The sequence below is a fragment of the Oculina patagonica genome, chromosome 1 (assembly GCF_052425735.1).
Source record: "Oculina patagonica isolate OP01 chromosome 1, crgOcupat, whole genome shotgun sequence".
Classification (NCBI taxonomy): Eukaryota; Metazoa; Cnidaria; class Anthozoa; order Scleractinia; family Oculinidae; genus Oculina; species Oculina patagonica.
The window spans coordinates 7,750,609-7,767,997 of NC_135758.1; the positions used below are offsets into that span (position 1 = coordinate 7,750,609).

A 17,389-nucleotide genomic window follows, 5' to 3' on the forward strand; every position below is an offset into this window, starting at 1 on the left:
AAGGGCAAAACAGCCACAAAATGTCAATATAAATATTGAATTTAACATAACAATGTACATGTTTTTCACATAACTTAAGTTATCTCATGAATCATGAGTGCAAAGAGGCAACGTCGCAACATGATACAAAAGCTGCTGCTCACCCTTTTTCTGGAGTGCGAAGTATCGTGATCTAGCGGAGCAAGCTCAATGGCCGTCTCGATAATATCTCCCCCTGATGCTGCAACAATATTGAGATAAGTAAGCCAGCAGATCATTTGGAAGTTTTCTAACTTTTCAGAGTTTGCAAGCAAGTACAGAACTTACTTTCCCTTTTTTTTTTTTTTTTTTTTAATTCATTCACAAACACAATAACACTTAATACACGAAAAGAAACTACGTAAAATATTACTTACATTAACAACATACATGAAAGAAAAATTTAAATTAATAAATAAAAGGGCGACTCCTCTGCCTAAAAAGGTTTCCTTTTGCCTATTTTTACATCAGTTCATTATTATTATTAATTTTAACAATTATTATACGCGAAAGCTACTTCATATAGTTCAGTTTGATTAACAGCAGTTACTAATAATTAATATTTAATCCTAAATGTTATTTATAGTTAGTAGTTGATAATAATTGATAATAATTGGTGCAGAAAGATCACTTTCACTTACTTTCCCTTTCCTTGTGATACAGTTGATATAACTGATAGTAAAGCTCATTCAATCTTTCTTGCAAGACCTTCCCTGGTTTCTGCATGAAAAAGAAAATTGCACCATAAGCAGAGCTCTACTTTGTCAGAGACTGACTTCTCTCTTTGAGTACCTTCGCATGTACATGTTACATTTGTTAAAAATGCTAAATGTTGTTTTAATTTACCTTTGGAAGATTTTTCCAACTAACACTTTTGAATTCATTCTCCCTGTGGTTTGAGATAAAACAAATCCATAAGTGGACATTTTATCTAGAATGAAATAATTTGTAATGAAGATAGCGCCACGCCTATTAATTTTGTCTAACAAATGAATGTAGAAATATTTCCAGTCTGCATGGGGTGAACTCGACTCTAGGGCATCACAGAATTCATTGTATGGACTTTGGTCTAATATAAAACATGCCTAAATTGACAAATTTAGTATCACCTCATTAGTATAGACGGGCATTCTGGGCAAAAAAGAAATCGTGTAGACTGTGATCAACCTCCATTCTGTACGTAAGATCACACCTCAAGATTTTGCTTGGATCATTCATTTACTGATTGCATTTATTGGATCGTACATTATGCTTTAGGCACTGTTATTTTACATTTCTTTGTTATCAATTTTGTTGTTGTAATCGCAGTTAATGATGCATGCTTCTCTTGGTTGTTATAAAATTCAAACAGCTTTTCACATACCGTTTGCAACTGACAAAGATGTGAGTCACATTGAAACATGTCTTACAAGGTAGAAAACATCAAGATCTTTCTAAAAATTGTCACTACCATGATTAGGGTCATGATGATCCAGGTTTACACCAACACTACAAGAAACACACCTGTACTTTGAAAACAAGGATAATTATTTCGGGCTTAAAACTGGAAGGTTTAACTTACAGTGAGATCATGTTAGTATCCAGGTCAACACAGGTGACATCATCAGGTGGATCATACTGATCAAAGTAACGTGAATCAATGCCTGCAAGAAAAGGATCATTAAAAATTTTGCAAATAAAAGTGCATTGCAGTGAACATAAACAGGTGAAGTCCACTGGAAAATAACTTAAAGCACATTGTAGCACCCACAGTGGACCCCTTGATATTGCAGACATCAAATCGCTTATCGCCTATCATTTGTCTGTGGTGGAAGGTTGCATAAGATTTTAAGAATCTCTTAATGATACGTAATACTGCCATTTATTTGAAATAACTAGGAGAAAAAAAAGTACTATGTACATGTTTGTACCATCACATTTCATTTATTTCAGTGTGTCATCTATTTTGAATAAATTTGCACTTCCATTAAGTTTGTGCTTATGAAAGTCACCTTAGAAAGCTACAATAATTGAAGGACCGAGAGCAAAAACAACACATCGAGTTTTGGCCAAATAAAAAAATTTATTGAACATTGTCACAAAAAACTCCAAATTTCGCACGCACGTTCGTTTACGTGTGCTCAACACTGCCCTGTATTTAATTTGGCTGGTCTTTCCTTCGTTTTCGAAAAATAACACATGCAAAAAGACAAGGTTTTTGCTGGCAGCATAATAAGGAATTTTCTTTGACAAACGATAAACAAAGGAACCCTTTTGTTCCTTAAAACAAGGAAACCAGCAAACGTTTTAAGGATCAAACTATAACTCAAACAACTCTAACCCTAAGGTTAGAGTTAATGTTCCAAGTTAGGGTTTAAGCGCTTAACCCTAAGGCAAAAGCGAACCCTGAGGCTCAGGGTTGGGGTTAGCGTTTCAAGTTAGGGTTACAAAATCAAGTTAGGGTTAGCGTTCAAGTTAGGGTTAAGATCTGAGTTGGCCTTAACCCTAAGATCACGCTTTTCTTGCCGTAAGCTTTCACTCCAGTTTGCTTGCGGTTAGCTTTCACTGCAGTCTGCTTGCGGTTAGCTGTTTTTTGTTGTTTGGGGCAACACTATTTTGATAAGTTTTCTCGATAAAGCGCCTGCACAACACTCAACTTCTGTGACACACGCGCCGTTGATCCCATTTAAGGAACGCCAAGTAAATGGCATGGCGAGCGTGCTCAGCAAAATCTCATTCTGCTGGTTTTCCAATTACATCTTGCTTTTGCTTTCAGTAAAGCACTGTTTGCTCTCCCATCTCCAATCCTTACATTATTCCATCACACAAGACCCTGCGCGCGTAATCAAGACAAGATCGCAAGCACTTTTTGACCGATCCATACGTGCATATTTAATGAGGTAGCGAAAACAAATTTGCGATGGGAGGTAGCGCTCCGGGCACTCACAAATATCTTATAAGTCTAAAACCAGGTCACTTCTCGGCAACTTTGTCGCGTTGACAAAGTTCCCGGCAAGAAACGCTCGTTTTAGGCTTTTATTCTGCCAGGCTCAAAGCTACCTTGGTTTGTGCAACGTTGTTCTGGAGCCCTAAACAGCGCTGTTGTACAAAACAAAGGCAGGAACATCCCTCAGTTCTTCGAGCGATGCTTTTAACTTACGGGTATTCAGACTTAATGATGTCCTTCAACCACCTGGCAGCCGCACTTACGCTAAAACTAACCGAAGGCTTTGATTTTCAGGAACAAACGGCCATTTTTTTTCTCTTTCCTCTCACGTGACACCTATCAGGTGACATCACGTCACAATGTGATATCCAGTCCTTTTCTTAAAGCGAATCCTCAACATGGCGGCTAGAAACTAAAAGCATGGCTCTGACACGTTTTTCAACCTCCCGGACAGTTAAATAACGGCAGAAGGAAAGATTTACATGCGATGTGTCGAAAAACTCATACTGCTGGCTGACTGTGGAGAACGTAAGCTTTGCAAAACGCCTTTGTTCTTTGCATACGTAATTTCTGAACAACGAAGCTAGATCCAGCGAATTTGAATACAGATCAATGTTTAGCACACGGAAACGAACTTGCGTGAGAAATTTGGAGTTGTTTGTGACAATTTTCAATTTGGCCAAAACTCGATGTGTTGTTTTTGCTCTCGGTCCTTCAATTGCAACCTGAAGTACCAGTACTCTTCTGTGAGGCCCTGCCACGGTAAATTCCAACAAGCGACACGGCCCAGAAAGTAGCGACAGCACATAACATAAAATCGTGACAAACATTAACCCTTTTGGAAAAACTTAATAAATTCCGACAAGGACAAGCAAGTTTCCTTCAATTTTACTACCGACAAGGACGCAAAGTTTGATAAAACAGCGACACGGCACATTTTAAAATTTAGACAAGCGACACGGGAACCCCCCTGGCAGGGCCTCTTCTGTGGGGAGTCTATTTAGTAGCACATACCAGTACATTGTGTAGTATATTTTTTTTCTTTATTTTATTCTTTGATTACACTCACCTACAATAAAAGGACAAGGGGCATCAAGAACATCATTTAAACCCAAAGGACACAGCGGGACATATGGGCACTGCCAACTGAATGGAAACAGGAGCTAGAAGAGAAGGACAAATTATTATAATACTATTAACAAACTATACTTGTCTTACAAACTGCTAACAGTTAAGACAGTTTTTACTTTGACCAAAAACACCAACACAACTACTGAGGCTTGCATCCATATCTCAGTTTCTTCAGTATCAACCCTCCAAGTTTATTTTTTTCGACAGTGGCCATTTGGCCACCGACTGCTCAAGTTTGGTCGCCAGTGAAAACATTTAGTCGCTAAATTAAGCTCATGCTTTCAATCCTAATCTTCTCAATTTTGGTCACCAGTTGGCGACTTTGGTTCCAACTTAGTCGCCAGCTCCAAAATTTTAGTTGCCATGGCGACTAAAATGGTCTTAACTTGGAGGGTTGAGGATGGAGCAAGTATTACCAATCCCCCAGACAGGACACTACATTCCTGGAAAAACCTGTTGAGACTCTCAACTTTTTCCCAACATCAAGGGTAAACTTCCTTTCTTTCCCCCCTCTACCCGCTCCTCAATGTTATTTTTCATGCCTCAAGTACTGAAGGAAGGATAGGAAGGGGGAATCACAAAGCTAGCATTTGTCTCAACCAAGTTTAGTCTACGATTGTAGTCCATCACATGATAGTGATACCCCCATTAATTCATACTCCTAGGTGGGGAGACTGAGAGGCACTGTGAGAGTAAAGTATTAATTTTTTCCCAAAGAAACAATGCGACATCGGCCAGTGCTGAACCCAGATCGCTTGATCTGAAGTCTAACACACTTATCATTGGCCCAGTAGCTATTCCTCCAACACTGCTACAGGTCTAAAATGTTTTCCAGTGTCTGTGTTAAACAAAGTTAAATATTTTTTCATACAAAATTACTGGTAGCAAAATATATTACAAATTCGCTTTTTTCACGATCCCATAATACATCTTGTTTACCCCCCAAAATTTTTGCATAAGCATTGTTTTCAATTTCTCTTGGGACGATTGTACGTCATTGTAAATCCCAGGAGAAATTGAAAACAATGCTTATGCAAAAATTTTGGGGGGTAAACAAGATGTATTATGGGAACGGTGAAAACAGCGAATAGATAAGAACTGACCGTTGTTATGGCTTCTGCAATACTTGTCATAAGAGTCGGTCTTAGTGAGTGGATTAAAATTTTATGTTCAGTGAGAACAAGATAAAACAGCAGCATAGCATTGTCTGGATGCAGGTAGCGAAGCATGGCTATGTATGAGGCACCACTGAAAAAAACAACAACAAAAAAACAAATGAAATTAGTGCAGTCACACACTAAATACATCCACAAAACAGGTATGGAACTCCTGTCATAACAGCCTCACTTTCATGTTAGCATGTTTAGAACCTGTAATACGAGTTTTGATATTTTGTTACATGAGGTCGAGTATTGAGTAGAGTCGAGATGAACACAAGTTAACGTTGAGTTATTAAATTCAATTTATTGCAAAATACAAGTCTAACGATTATTACAACTCCAATGATGCAAATTCATTGCACTCAAAATAAAAGTAATCTTTCACACAAAACTTCAGGCATTTGCTTTACAGCCGATCTACATGTATACACATAGTTAACATGCACAACCAGTACACGTATCTTGAAGATGTCAGATCAAAGTCTCCCAATCAACACTCTACTTTCAATAATTAAATAATGTGTTAAGGAGATCACAAGGGAAAATCAGGGATCCTGTTGAAAATATTTGCAAAAACTGGCACAATTGTTTTGAAATCTCCTTGAAACATGCATGTGACTTTTCTGGAGTTAAGAAATTGCAAGGAACAAGCTGAATGTGCTTTATTGAGAGCCCAAATAACTTCATTTATCTATTTGTGCCTTTTTTCTATAATAATTATTTTGACACCTATGTGTGTATCACTTAACAGCAATTTGCAGTGTACTAGGTTTACAATTGAGTACAATTAAATCAATAAATCAATTACAGTAATTATTCTTAAATATTCGTCATAATTTATAATTAAATCTTTACCTGACTGGCAGAGGAGTGTGAGAAAGTTGGCTGATTTCGAAGGGGTCATACATGCTTGTCTGCAAATCAAAAACATAATTAATAAATTTACCATATATATTCAATTAAGCACCCACCCTATAGGCAGGAAAAGTGAATAACCCTCGAATAAGTGCCCACCCCCATCCTCGATCAAAAAGTACTGAAATACACAAGAGGAGTACTTCGATTATAATTATTAAAATTGAGATTGAAATTGGTAAGTACTATTAAGAGACTTTCCCGAAGACCAAGTTTTCTTAGTATTTTACAGAAACTTTCAATGAATGGTTAAAATTCTGCTTTGGTACATCTTCCTGTTTTATTATTCATTGTTTTGTTGTAAAAAAAAACTTACTACTTGCGAGAAATAGTGAAAATTGAATAAGCGCCCAGCCTCGAATAAGTGCCTACCTCGAATAAGTGCCCACTCTCAAGGTCCAAAATTTAATAAGCACCCAGGGCGCTTAATCGAATAAATACTGACAGTAATTACTGAAATTTTCTACATCGCTTAATTTAAGAAGTTTTCCAGGAAACACAATTATTGCAAATTGCATTTTGCAGTAACCTACATTGTAAGATAAATGGGAAATATCTCAGGAAATGACATGTACCTGTACAAGAATTCTCGGTCTTTGAGGTGATGGAAAAGGAACATCAAGCATCAGAATTGCTATATACCTGGATGGATAAAAAAATATACAGGTGTTTATATTAGAATTAATAATTATAATATTTATTATTTGTGACCCCTTCTTGTCAGTCCAACATAATTTAAATGTACATGTTCAATAATTATGAGTTAAACTGGGTTACAAAAATGTGTTGAAAGGGATCTAAACCCTCGGCAAGTTTCCAGCAGGTTTCCGAATTTTCCAAAGGTTTCCTAAGGGTTTGCAAAGTGAGTCCAAAGGGACTTCAAAGGGTTTCTATTTTGCTTTCCTAAAAGGTATATAAAAAGTATACAAAGGATTTTCAAAGGGTTTTCTGAAGGATAACTTCAAAGGGCCTTCATAGGGGTTTTTCGAAAGGTTTCCAATGAAAGTTTGTCTTATACGTTTTTCTAGAAGGTCATACTGGGACAAAAGGACATCTGTTAAATCTGCATGTAAAAATACACACACTAGACTTTAAGTACAATGTACACTGTACATGTAAATAGCTACGTAGCTAGTACCAGAAAAAACTGAATGGTAATGGCTGGCACTTACCGTATTCACTCGAATAGGCGCTGCGGCACTTATTAAATTTTTTGCACCTCAAGTGCAGTGCATATCGAGGGCGGCACTTATTTGAGGGCGGGGCTTATTTAAAATTTGGACGAGTCTAATCTAATCTTTTAAAGTAATTGAAAATAGCGTATTTTGATTGTCAGTGTTCGTGTCTTGCTGAAGAGAGAAGTGGCACTAGTTGTCCTGGCAAAGTTTGCAGCCTTCACAACATTTACAGAATATGTTTTGTAAGAATAGGTAATGGATAGAAAACTAATGGGCGAGCAGTAAAACAATCACAATGAACTGCAAAACATCGCTTTTGATGGAAAGAAATGTCCAAGTTTGTTTAAGACATGCTTTGTAGTGCATCGAGACTGCGGCGCTTATTAACTTTTTTGTCCCAAATGCGGCGCTTATTCGAGTAAATACGGTATGCAAAAGAGAAACATACCTTTCAATTGGTAGTGGTTGTGCTGATACAGAAATCCGATACAACTGCGACAGGAACTTTTTGAAAGCTTCAAAGAATGGCCAGTGTGACAATACACAGATGCACTTGTTTGTATGAGCAACTTTCTTTCCCTCTTCCCAACCCTGAGAAAAGCAGAAATGGCATACAAAGTCAATGTTTTGATTTTTGTTTCATCCGTTTATTACCTGGACTATGCATGCTACAGGCAGATTGGGTTTTTCCACAAAAAACACACTCCCCCGACTGATGCAGGGATTAGGAATTAAAACAGGCAAATGAGCCCATGGCCCCTGTCATTGGAAAGTTATGGGCCATTTATAAAACATTTGGGCCATCAGGGTAAATGAATGGGCCAGGAAAAAAATTCAACAAAGGTTACATAATTCTTTATTGCTTGTATTTCACACTGGTTCAAGCAAAGTGAAAATGCAAAATCAAGGAAGAGCAGGAAGGGAATTTTTTTAGGTGACTATATGGTGCATGTACATTGTAATGGTTTAAAGACTGCATATAAGTTTCATTTTCAATTGGGAATGTTGAGTCAATTGAAACTCACTGATGTACGAGTCATGCTGGCACAAATCAAAAATGCATATTTAATAATTATAAACTGTCCATACGTTATCATCATTCAGCTTCAAGGCTTTTTTTCTCCCCTCTGTTAGCTGCTCCTCAGGCAGAACTTCAAAGAATGTCACAGCAGCACCATATATCTTTAGGAGAAAAAAATAAATGTGTAAATTTCTTGCCACATTTGAGGAACTTATTTCAGTTCAGATAATTATATCATCATCATCATCATCTTTCTTTTTATGGTCATACATATTTATATTGCTCCACGCAACAGCACAAATCAACAACTGGAAAAGTTTACCAAAATGTGATGCAGATTCAAGCTATAGTTTTGGCATTTGAAATACAGAAGTCATGAGCAGTTAATCTGTCTGTCTGTCTGTCTGTCTGTCTGTCTGTCTGTCTGCCTGTCTGTCTGTCTGTCCATCCGTCCGTCTGTCTTTCTGTCCAGCCACCCATGGACTTGTTCCTCTCAGTTTGTCAGTCATTCGTGAAGCAAGGATGGCACAGTGGTGAGAGCACTCGCCTCCCACCACCATGGTTCAAATCCTGGACCCAATGTCATAATTATGTGGGTTGAGTTATTTGTTGGTTCTCGTCCTGCTCCAAGGGTCTTTCCCTGGGTTCCCTGGTTTTCTTCCCTCCACAATAACCACACTTCCAAATTCCAATGAGATCAGCAATACCATTCGATCAGCAATACAAGCTAAGCTTCTAGCTTTAAATACCGGTACAACTGCGTCCAAATAAAGTCACTAGGTTGTCCATGCACTTCTGTTTCATCAATTCGTCCATCTGTCGATGTCACACCTCTAGCCTTTTCATCAACAGTCTCACTATGTTTTTTTTTTCACACATTTACAGAATGCTAACTGAAGAAAAAAAATGTTGTTGAACAAACCTTTTGCCCTGATGCCCCAGTGAGTACAAATGTAGAGAAAGAAGGAAGAGGATGTTGTGAATTTTCTGGCCAACACTCGATGATTGCCCCTTGAGGAAGACAGAACATTGAAATCTTGTCTGGTAATGGAAAGCCTTCATAATCCTCCACAGGGAACCGACTCAATACCTCTGAAAGAAATAAAAAGAAAATTATTGAAAACTTTTAGGAACTTGCTCGAAAGGCAACGCGAGCGAAATGGCTTGACCTTCACGGGAGAGCTGTAAATTTACTGAAATCCCTGAATAAACCCTTAGGCCGCCCCAACTAAGGGGAGCAGCCGCTGGCCAGCAAATATTGTCTCGAGTTTAACCTTTCCTAAATTTCAGTTAGCCACTCTAAAACACGTTGCGTTGCAAGTTGCGAAAAAAAAAATGCACGTCTAACACCCCATTTCTGCAACCTGCAATGCAACAAATTGTTGCTTTGCAAGTTGCAGAAAAAGTTGAAAAATCCTCTACTTTTCGCAACATTGTGAGACAAGTTGCTGCATGTAACATATCAAGTGCAACCTTCGTTGCAATTCTGTTGGAATCAGCCAATCACAGCACATCAACGGGAGTGGTTACCGCTGAAATTTTAATTATTCAGCGGGCGTGTTGCAAGTTGCGAACAAAAATTGTGCACATGTGACACCTCCTCTGCAACTTGCAATGTTTTTTAGTCTTCATTGTTGCGCTGTAGTTTGAGTTTGGTGGTTTGAGAAAATTAAGGGTTTGAGAATTTGAAATTCCACTGTACTTGCAGAGAGACAGAGCTTGTCAAGAAGATTCTTCTTTCAGGACAAATTTTTTCTCTCAAGTAAGTAACTTTTCTTTCTCACTTGCATGATGGGTAGGTGTGCAGGCAAGTTGCCCGGGGAGACTCCTACACTGTAAGTCCCCCCCCCCTTGGGGCAAGCTGTCAGCTGACTAACTTAATAATTTAAAAGACACAAAAGAAAACTTTGACAAGCATGTAACTGCCCAGGCACCAACTGAAGTTACCTCTCAGTAAGGCAAGCTACAATAAATTGAAGATTTTTTAAGCCCTATAAGGTACCTTATTCGCACACTGAAATTTTCGCGACACTTTAATTTCGCAAATTTCGCGATTCTAAAAAATCGCAAAATTAAAGTGACGCGAACAATAAGTGTCGCAAACATAACATGACGCGAATATTAAGTGACTCGCATGTCAGTAATCAATGTAAATGGATGTTGTTGTCAATTGACTTACTGTGATGTGTGAACGAATCACCAGCTTGATTTTATTTCCTTTTGTTCAGAGAAAGAACAAAGACAAGAAAAAAAAATCAAACTGGTGAAAAATTTAAACCAAATATAAAATTGAACTCACTTGTAGACATTGTGAGAACTGCTCTGTTGTTGCTATTGCCGATATTAAGTCCCCCCCTGCGTTTTTGTTAATTTTGACGTTATCGTTCCTTCGATGAAGTCGTTTTATATAATTCAAAGGCATGTCAAAATATATTGCCAAGAAAATGTAAATTGTGTCTCACTCAAAAACGCGAAATTAAAGTTATTCAAAATACAAAATTTTCGCAAAATCGTGAAATTTAAGTGTCGCAAAATATGTGCACCTCAAAATCGCGAAATTAACGTGTCGTGAAAATTTCATGTAATAAGGAACTCAAAATTTCGACGTGAACAACCAATAAATCTATACCTGCAGGGTACATGATGGAACGCCTCCTTGCTAATGATTTTCTGTAACAAAGATATACATCAGATCCAACCTAGAAAAAAAAATGAAATCAATCAATATTTTAGCTAAAATGCGACAAGAGGAAATACAAATTTCAAAATACATTACACAGCAGATACATGTACCTCCTTGGCCACAGTCAACATAAAATAATTATTGATAAACTTTAAAAAGAATAAAACAAACAACCTACCATGCCTTTGTTGAGATTCTTGTCAATTAAACAAAATGCATGAGGTGGCTTTTCATTCTACAGTAAAACATAAATATTCAAGACATTACACTGACAGTAAGATCTGATGATGCTTACTCACACTTACAGTATGTCACACACTGTACCTACCCACACTGTACATGGCACATGTAGATGACACAACCTGGCATTTTCTAATCATTAAGCCTAATCTTATCTTAAGCAGTGATTACAACTGCCGATCAGTTAGCTCAGTTGGTAGAGCGCCAGACTGCTGCTTGGGAGGTCTTGGGTTTCGACTCCGGCCCAGACTGGACCAACACTCAGGGTCTTAAAATAACTGAGGAGAACATGCTGCCTTTGCAATGACATCTGCAAATGGCTAGATGTTCTATTCTTCTCAGATAAGAACAATAAACCGTGAGCCCTGTCTCCTTCATCTTCGGTGTTACCTTTATGGTCAGCAGGGGATATTAAAGAACCCACAAACTTATCGTTAAGAGTAAGGCACGGAGTTCTGGTGTTGTGGTCTGGTATTTACATGTACCTGATGTACAGTACTGTCTAGGTTTGGTGGGAATGCTCAGAAACATTAGCAAAGGGCGCATTCTTTTGGGACTATTCCGGAATGGGAATACTCGGAACAGACGGTGATCGCATTCTTTTGGGACCTATTCCATTTTCGAAATGAACGGAATACTACATGTATTTCGTTCACTCTGCTCCTAAGAGCAGAATGAATGGAATATGGTTTACTCGGAATAGGAAGAATATACATTCTTTTGGGATAGTTTTGGCAGGAAGGCATACGCGGCCGGCCACCCCAGCCGCCCCAGGTCGTTCACAACTCGCGTGTGTGCAGATACAATAGTTCTCAGGTCAACTCCGCCACCAGTATTCCGTTTTTTTGAATATGTGTTCTTTTGGGAATTGTCCGTGTATTCTGCTGTTCATAAACCGGAATAAGAATAGACAGCATAGTCCCAATTAAAAGAATTGGCCCTAATTAAGCTACTCAACTAGAAATCCGAGGGTAAGCAAAGTATTCAGTTCACAACAAATCTAGTAACTTCAACTGCTCATTTTATTACCTTGCTTGCTATAATAACACAAATCTCTGTGACTGCCAGGGAGGAGTGTGCCATCTTCTGTGGTGCTCGACGATATGTGATGAATGTTCTATTTCCACCACTGTTATTGACATTGGCTGATTTTCCTGTCTCCGTATAAACAATGATGTCACATCCTGCCATTAATCGCTCTTTTCCTTCATACAGGACACTAGGATGAAATTGTAATTTTTTTAAGCATTAGTTCTGAGACAATAATGTCAATAGTACCTTTTAAATTATTGCTTTGAATTCATAATTCAAGAGCTATAACTAAGGGACATACAAGTTTATACAGGAGGCCTTATTTCAGGAAAGATTTTCTGGGTCCGAGTTTTGGGAGAGGGGGCTTATTTTCGATGGGAGGGGGGGAGAGAGTATTATCAAATTTTAAAGTATGAAGTATTCTGTATAAGTCTGTAATGTCAGAGGGGCAACTGAGCTACATAATAATCTTTAGTCTCGGTGGAACCTTGATTTAGCGAACCTCTACATAATGAAGTCCTCGGTATAACAACAACAGGGCGTCAAATTGCGCCTAATACAGGCGCCAATGCGACTAAATTTTTCACTTTGGCGACCAAATCCTGAAAGTTGATCGCCAAATTGGCGACCAGAATTCGCATAATCGACCTCAAATCGCATCGGATCGCTTAATTAATCAAAAACTGCATAACTTGTAAAAAAATCGCACAGGGTGAGCAAAGTACAAAATAACCTCTCGCTTCATCTAAAGATCTTACATTTCAGCTAAATATATTAGTTTTGAAGGTAATTTACCTGTAGGAAAACCTTTGATATCGTTTGCAATCGAGCGTTGTTATTTTGGGCGGGCAACTTCCTTTTTCAGTTTTAACTCAGCCACACAAAATAGCCACACATTAAATTTGCTTTCTATCTTTGTTCTCTGTATTGTTATTGAAGTTTACAAGGCAAAATGGCTCAACTCAAAATGTTTAAATCCACAAATGAAGCCAAAAACATCGCCGATTAACAGCCAAACATCGTGTAGTGTTCGATGCGTACAGTAGGTAGCACATGCGCCTATTTTGATACGGTCAGCGGTTTCCTCTGGAACTTCATGTAATGTCACCAAAAGTCTTCCCAGTTCTTGTGCACAAAAAGCCATTGGAAATTGAAATAAATGCAAATGTGATTAAAATAATCTGTTTTAAAGGGTCTATCTAGTAAAATGACAGAATGAAAAGTGTTTTATTTCTTTTTTTAAAAAAAATGGCGACCAAATTTTTGGGATTGGCTACCATTTTGGTATATTTAGGAGCCAAGTGGCTACTGAGGAAAAAAGTTAATTTTACGCCCTGAACAATATTTTTTCATTCCCCTAACAGTAAAATATATGGAAACAACCCAGGTATGATGAAACCTTGTTACAGAGAACATGTATTGCCAGTCCCTCGGACCTTTGTTATATCCAGTTGAGGCCCCACTGCCATATCAAAGGTCTGCAATGCGTGCATTGTCAGTTACTAACATCAATTAATTTCTCACCCAATATCAGTTAGTGGAGGCCTGTCTGTTCCTCTGCGAACACAAAGGAAACATGATGGCTGCCTTATTGATCCATGGTTGAGATTTGCTGGAAAGCCTGCTGGTGTTTTGTCTATACATTTGTAACCCTTGGGCGGCCTTTCACCCAAACTCGGAAATATCACAGTAACATCTGTGATTGGCTCCAAAACGTGTCTGTCGTCATCAAGCTGAATGGCATTACTGGACTCGCCATTGCCGAGGCCTGCTACTACAAAGTAGTCGCCTACTCGCTGGGGCTTCTCACGGTCAACCATACTCTTGAGACATCATCCCTATAATAAGTAAAAAGTACAGTAAAAACCCGCGTGTAAGAACCTAGGTTTTTAAGAACCTTCTGGAGAAATTTTTTTTTATTATATCCCAAAATTTAAGATTTTTCAAAAATTTTTGTTTTTTTTTGGGTTTATTTTTTTTTTTTTATTTTTTTTTAAAAAAAAAATAATTTTGGGGGTTTGGGGGTTATTTTTTTTTTTTTTTTTTGTAAATGGGGATAAATAAATAAATTTTTAAAAATAAAAAAAAAAAACAATTTTTTTTTTTTTTAAAAAAAAAAAAAATTTTAATCTTAAAAAAAAAAAAAAATTAAAAAAAACCTTTACAAAAATAAAAATAAACCCCCAAAAAAAAAAAAACCTTTAAAAAACAAAAAAAAATAGTTTTACCGCGGGTTTTGTATATGTTATTTATTAAGATATGTACATGTACAGACCTGACCAGCCAATGTCCAGACTCTGGTCAGAACAATTTGTTTAGTGAAATACTGTAAGTCAACTTGAATCTATCAGTTTTTAAAGGGGCTATGTCACGCAATTTTAGGCAATTTTGGCACTGACCAACTGTTCACAGAATTAACTGAAATATCACAATAACGACTTAAAACTGTAGGAGGACGCAAAAGAAAGACAGAAAGGCCAAAAAGGGACATGGATGGGCAAATTTCGAGAAGATTAAAACGGATTGAGTTCGGATAAACTTGAAAAACGTCAGCCCAATGTTTTTCAAGTTTATCACAATTTGTATGAAAGTGTCATTTACAATGCTCGAAAATCATCCTTATTTGTTATGTGGTCATGAGTTTGCCAATAAAAGACGTTTGCTCTGCCAATTAAAATTCTAGAGCTCTTAATTAACCAAAATAAATAGAATTACCTAAAATACTGTGACCTAGTCCCTTTCAAAGTACATGTTGAGACAGCCCTTTTCACATTATGATAGTAAATAGATCTTCAGTTTTTATTTCTTGAAATTTGTACAATTTGAAGACTCTCTTTTTGTAAAACTATTAACATTGTTGATGAAGATGAAATGTTCATTTGTCATAAACTTGGGACAAAGAAAAAAACTGAGTTCCCGGCGGGAACCAAAGTGATGGCCTCCCAGATACTGGTTGGGCACTCTAACTACTGAGCTACATGTACAAGACTCTTGGTGAGCTAGGCCATTTACTAGGTTCATAATTATGTGATAAGTGTCTTGCATACTGCTAGCATCAGCAATATCAAAGGGAAGGGAATCAAATATTAAAATTATTATAATCTAATATATATATATATGCACACCAGATACTTGCATACAATTACATGTGAAAAAAATTCATACTTGAAATCATTAATCTTTAAATTTGAACTTTTAGCAACTTGTTTTGCACGAATCATAAAGCTACATGTGCAGCTGTATGCAAAGTGCTAATTTTTACATTTTTGTACAGCGTTTTGAAAAGGATATTTTGCATTTTTCCTACTGACTGGTATGCAGGAACAAAGCATTTTTATGGCATTTGTAGTGTTTTTACAAGAGCCCTGTTTCTTTTTTTTAGATTAAAGTAGCTCACTTAAAGATACAGGTGTACAATGCAAGTCATTAACCATTCAAGTTTACACCCAGTTTAATGATAATAAAAATTAACAATGAGTCAACTGTCAGTTGACTCATTGTTAATTTTTATTGTTCAGAACAATGTAGATGGTACTAATTTATGGAAATGTACAAATAAACTTACACACAGAGACAAGCAATCAACAGTATTTTTCAAAAACAATGACAATTAAATTTGACCAAGTACATGTGTACACAAAAAGCAATTGTTTGGACTAAATCGGTACATGGTCTGTAATTTCTGACAGTTTCCTGTTAGCGTGTAAATGTGAATCACACCGGAAGTACTTTCGATTAGCATGAAAGTGAAACAACAATTTGAAACGTGTTTTTTCAGTATATTACAATTGAAGTTAATGATATCTAGACAACACTTTGATAAGATAAAAAGGTGGATATTTTACATTATGTAACCAAATGTTGCGCTTCAGAAATGGATAAAGGAGAAAGTTACAAGAATTTTAATTTCTGACTTCTCGAGACTTCTACTTTCACAAGTGAAATCTCAACTATGACGAAATTGCATTCCGTGACCCGATACCTCCTGCAGTGAAAAACACCGGCTGAAATCTACCGGTTAAAATCGTATTTTAACGTCAACCACAGCCTTTCATTAAACGACCAAGATCTACAGCGAAAATAGTTCAAGACGTATGGTTCTAATAGCTTGACACGTCGTTCGAAACTGTTCGAGCTTTCAACATGCAATTGTCACAATTTCTTCCGACGTATTACACAAGGCACAAATTTACAGTAAGTTAAAAAGAACGGCTTAGCTTTGCAAGATAAAGTTTAAATTTATCCCTCACAGTAAACCGTTACAGAAAGCAATATAACGAGAGTTTCGCGAATGAAAAGGAAGAGGGAATTTGCTGATTTCAGATCAGAATCAAATACGTACGCAGGATATGAAATTCTGTCTGGGTGTGTAGCCGACAATTGCAATGATTTTAATAGCATTTATCTTGGGTTTCAAGGCATCAATTCTTGTTACAATAAACGATCTTCCTCTTGGAAATTAACGTCGAAGTCACAAAATACTCAAGGAAAATTTACATCGGTTTTCACGAGACCACAGTTTGCCAAAACGCAGTAATAATAACACAAGTTGGAAATTAGAAATCAATTAAGGACAGCGTCGTCTAGCTATCGAATTCTACTCCGATCGAGTTCAGTTAGTTCATCAGATATCAAGTCGCTCGAATTTCGCCATCAGCTATCTAAATTAATTTAAGCAATGTACATTTTCATTCACGAAAGTAACTTAAAGCATCAATGAATGAAAAAGAACGAACGCACACTTCGGCTACACGTAAATAGATTGCGCGCCGTCTGATGGAAAACGTAGTTACTATGATATCAATACGTTTTTATTTAGCGAGCAGACGTACCTTACTGCGTTTCAAAAATAATCTCTTCGTCCATTGTATTTATCTCCACATTCTCCGCTGCCAGTCCTTCCCAAAAGGGGCGATTTTCTCAACGTAAAAAGACGATAAAAGTCAGAGGGTTCACGCCACGAGGAGCTACAACCCACAGAACAACAAATCGAGCGGAAGCGAGGCTACAAAGTCCCCGGAAATTGCTGTTCCTCTAGGGGTAGTGAAGGGATTTTATTCTTACTTACAGGGGTGGAGTGATGAG

The 17,389-nt window shown here is 37.3% G+C and overlaps 1 protein-coding gene across 1 annotated transcript in view; it reads right to left on the minus strand.

Moving 5' to 3' along the window:
* LOC144654124 (C-myc promoter-binding protein-like) overlaps nucleotides 1-17,296 on the minus strand; it is a 40,219-nt gene extending 22,923 nt beyond the window's left edge. The window contains exons 1-16 of the mRNA XM_078514226.1: nucleotides 17,137-17,296; nucleotides 13,829-14,142; nucleotides 12,302-12,491; nucleotides 11,211-11,267; nucleotides 10,979-11,048; nucleotides 9,272-9,441; nucleotides 8,418-8,510; nucleotides 7,777-7,919; nucleotides 6,726-6,792; nucleotides 6,091-6,149; nucleotides 5,179-5,323; nucleotides 4,014-4,107; nucleotides 1,580-1,661; nucleotides 865-907; nucleotides 660-738; nucleotides 144-220 (exon numbers count right to left, since the gene is read on the minus strand). Of these exons, the coding sequence (XP_078370352.1) occupies nucleotides 144-220; nucleotides 660-738; nucleotides 865-907; nucleotides 1,580-1,661; nucleotides 4,014-4,107; nucleotides 5,179-5,323; nucleotides 6,091-6,149; nucleotides 6,726-6,792; nucleotides 7,777-7,919; nucleotides 8,418-8,510; nucleotides 9,272-9,441; nucleotides 10,979-11,048; nucleotides 11,211-11,267; nucleotides 12,302-12,491; nucleotides 13,829-14,124 (1,665 nt within the window). The 5' untranslated portion in view covers nucleotides 14,125-14,142; nucleotides 17,137-17,296. The remainder of the gene's footprint in view (nucleotides 1-143; nucleotides 221-659; nucleotides 739-864; nucleotides 908-1,579; nucleotides 1,662-4,013; nucleotides 4,108-5,178; nucleotides 5,324-6,090; nucleotides 6,150-6,725; nucleotides 6,793-7,776; nucleotides 7,920-8,417; nucleotides 8,511-9,271; nucleotides 9,442-10,978; nucleotides 11,049-11,210; nucleotides 11,268-12,301; nucleotides 12,492-13,828; nucleotides 14,143-17,136) is intronic.
* Between the last annotated feature and the right edge of the window lie 93 nt (nucleotides 17,297-17,389).